Raw genomic sequence first — 2,933 nt, forward strand, 5'->3', positions numbered from 1 at the left:
GAGGGGTGTTTTACTCTGCTTAGGGACAGCAAAGAGAAGCCCAGACCAGACCAAACGCCTACCTCCAAAGCAGAGCTGTTCCGAGAACCATCCCCGCTCTCCTGTGGCCTCTCTTACCGCTTACGTCAAGTGTTAAAAAAGTGGCTACGGCTGCAGCTTCCAGAAATCCAGCAGGGAGAGTATCCGAGCTGTAGCCACTGGTACTCACCTGTAACGCCTCATTACAAAGAGCTGGGGACCAGCAGCCTTCGGCTGCCTCCTCTCCTCCTTCCCTCCTCCCCAACAAAGACAGCAGACCTTAGGCAGAAATAGATCTTTAATGAACTATACAAAAAACCAGCCTGGTCGTTCGTTCTCCCCACCCGTTCTGGTGGGCTCAGCAGAAGAGGTGCAAGGTTTTGCGGAAGAAGTTCCTGAACTCCGTGTTGAAAACGGTGTAAATGATGGGGTTGAGAGCACTGTTGACGTAACCCAGCCAAGTGACAGTGCTGGTGACTTGAGTGGGAATGGTGCAGGACTTGCAGAGAGCCCTGGTAATGTGGACCACAAAAAAGGGTGTCCAGCAGAAGAGGAAAGCACCTGCCAGGAGGACATGAAAGAGAGAAGGTGATGGGAATGTTAAAAAGGGATTAATTTAACAAAGGCAGCCTGGGCCAAACAAGAATGGAGACAGCGCAGAGTGCTTAGGGAGAAAGGAGCAGATGTGCTGACAGGTAGGGCTGGGCTTATGCCCAAACGAGAAATTTAGGATGTCTTTCTCGCCCTAAACATTGATGAAAAGTCTACGTTATGTATAATTTTGGATTTGCATTTAAGATCGCAGGTTTACCTTGAACAAAAGGCTCGGTTATAAACACCGTACATACGCTGTTTCCCAAGGGTGGTGGCTGTTGGCACTGCTCGGGCTCAAAGGGGCACCAAGATGTCCGCTGGACCAACATCCCCTCGCAACGACAGAGGGGTACAGCAGGTCTTCAGCCGCAACCAGGCTGTCCCACAGGAACAAGGGGAGGGTGGGTGTTCAAACGAATCCACAGGTGACGGAGAAGGAGGAGGACCAAAGACATGGCACAGGGGAGGTGGCTTTTATCTCACCCTCGCCCCCTCCAGCGAGGATAAAGCGTGGTTCTCAGGGTGACTCCTCTCATCGCTGCCCAAGCGCCCGTGCCTGGGCAGTTTGGCTCCCGGGAGGGGAGTCCGCAAAGCGTGTGTTCGCTTTGCCAGGTTCAAACAAGTCCTGCCAGACCGGCCCCTGTGGTAGGCCAACGCGGCTTCTCACCCTTCCCCAACTACCACCGACTGCTACTCACCGACAACAACAGGCAGGACCCGCATGGCCTTCCGCTCCCGGCCGTTGATCTTGGCCCGCTTCCGACTGTGTCCTGGGTGCGGATACTTGAGGTGTGGGTAGGAGACAGTCTGGATCCCATTGTTCATCCCGTAGTCCCCAGCGTGGCCAGAGTGGGTGTAAGGGTTGCCCTCCTCCGGCTCCAGTCCCGCCTGCTCTCTCTCCGTAAAGGTTGAGGGGTGATAGAGCTTCCTGCTGGCCCCATAGATGCCGCCCCTCAGCTTGGCCTTCCTGGCTTCTTCCCAGCGCTTGAGTCCTCGGAACATGGCACAGTACAGCACCAGCATGACGGGGCAAGGGATGAAGAAGGAGCAGATGGAGGAGTACACAATGTAGTTGTCATCCTCCAGCTGACACAAGCTGGGGTCCCGGTTTGGGACGTTGTTGAGGCCAAATATGACTGGGGATGCTACAGCCAAGGCGAATATCCAGGTGGTGGATATAAGGATCAACTGCCGCAGGTCGATTTGTCGCCGGTTGTAGTTCAGTGGGATTGAAACGGCGATAAACCTGCCAACAGAGGCCCCGGGTGAGTCAGTACCAGTATGCTGGTGTCACCGCTGGTAACGTAAGCGAGTGGTCCCAAAGCTGCTTGCCACTGTCCTTCCCCCCCATTAATTCACTTACACAGCCAAGGCCTGGGCTACAACCCACCTGCCCCCCCCCGAAGAAGAGCACCCGAAGGGACGGCTTGGGTCTCATCACCCAACTGTGCTGTCAGCTTGGGCACCGATGGGGCACAAAGCTGTGGTGGGGGAGGAGGGCAGGGCACAACACCCTCCTCAGGGCAGAACAGGGGCTGGCATCCCTGCGTGGGATCCTTGCCAGAGCGTGTATGGAAGCAGCTGGATGCCAGGACACAGCGCTCCCTCCTCTGGGACAGGGAGGAGGAAGGCACTCACCGATCCACGCTGATCGCACAGAGGTTGAAGATGGAGGCTGTGCACAGCATCACGTCCATGGTCATCAGGGCATCGCACAGCACCGTGCTGAGGGACCACACGCCTCCCTGGAACTGAAAAGATCCCTGGGGTCAGCAGATGCCACGTCCCACTGCCTTTAAAATGACACAAAACTCTGCCTGGGCGCCTCGGCCACTCAGGTTTTCCTCCAGACAAGCAGCCTGCAGTCGAGCAGCGCTGCCCGTGGCACGATGCCCCCCTTCCAGCAAAGCAGTCACACGCGGGAATTAGCCCCACGCGAGAGCTCACAGCTTTCTCAGGGCTTCGCAGTTCTGGCCTGGCTGGAGAATCAAGCCCACAACCCAGCAGCACCACCACCGAAGTCGTGCTGGGCAGAATAACGGACGCAGGGCAGGCTGCTGCCTTGGGTTAGTGCAGGGTGACAGCCAGGAGGCTCAAAACCCCCAAACTCATCAAACTCGCACCCCAAAATCCCCCCAGTAACGCAGGGCTAAGCATTCGCTGCGCAGCATCGCTAGCTGCTCGTCACTCCCAGGAAGCGGGGAGAGGCTCTTCCACAAGTGACAGAGCACAAACCTCCTCCTCCTCCTCCACTTTTCATGTCCAAACCGCTCCAACATCCAGCTGTCATCTCTTGTTCGCTCTCTCTACAATTGCAGGCA

At 56.5% G+C, this 2,933-nt stretch overlaps 1 protein-coding gene across 1 annotated transcript; it reads right to left on the reverse strand.

The window, feature by feature from the left end:
* Window positions 1-300: 300 nt before the first annotated feature.
* DRD4 (dopamine receptor D4) lies at window positions 301-2,359 on the reverse strand. The gene is made up of 3 exons (XM_009706698.1): window positions 2,251-2,359; window positions 1,311-1,858; window positions 301-579 (listed from the first exon to the last, which is right to left on the reverse strand). Exons 1-3 carry the CDS (start codon window positions 2,313-2,315, stop codon window positions 377-379), a joined length of 816 nt encoding a protein of 271 aa, XP_009705000.1. The 5' UTR covers window positions 2,316-2,359; the 3' UTR covers window positions 301-376.
* Window positions 2,360-2,933: the final 574 nt, after the last annotated feature.

This window comes from Cariama cristata, unplaced genomic scaffold (genome assembly GCF_000690535.1).
Source record: "Cariama cristata isolate BGI_N322 unplaced genomic scaffold, ASM69053v1 scaffold23928, whole genome shotgun sequence".
NCBI lineage: Eukaryota > Metazoa > Chordata > Aves > Cariamiformes > Cariamidae > Cariama > Cariama cristata.

Excerpts from the sequence above, each read along its gene's own strand:
- DRD4 (XM_009706698.1), bottom strand. The coding sequence starts at position 2,315 with ATGACCATGGACGTGATGCTGTGCACAGCCTCCATCTTCAACCTCTGT. Across the intron at positions 1,859-2,250 it reads TGTGCGATCAGCGTGGATCG|GTTTATCGCCGTTTCAATCC; the intron begins GTGAGTGCCTTC and ends CTCTGTTGGCAG. Across the intron at positions 580-1,310 it reads GGTCCTGCCTGTTGTTGTCG|GTGCTTTCCTCTTCTGCTGG; the intron begins GTGAGTAGCAGT and ends TCCTCCTGGCAG.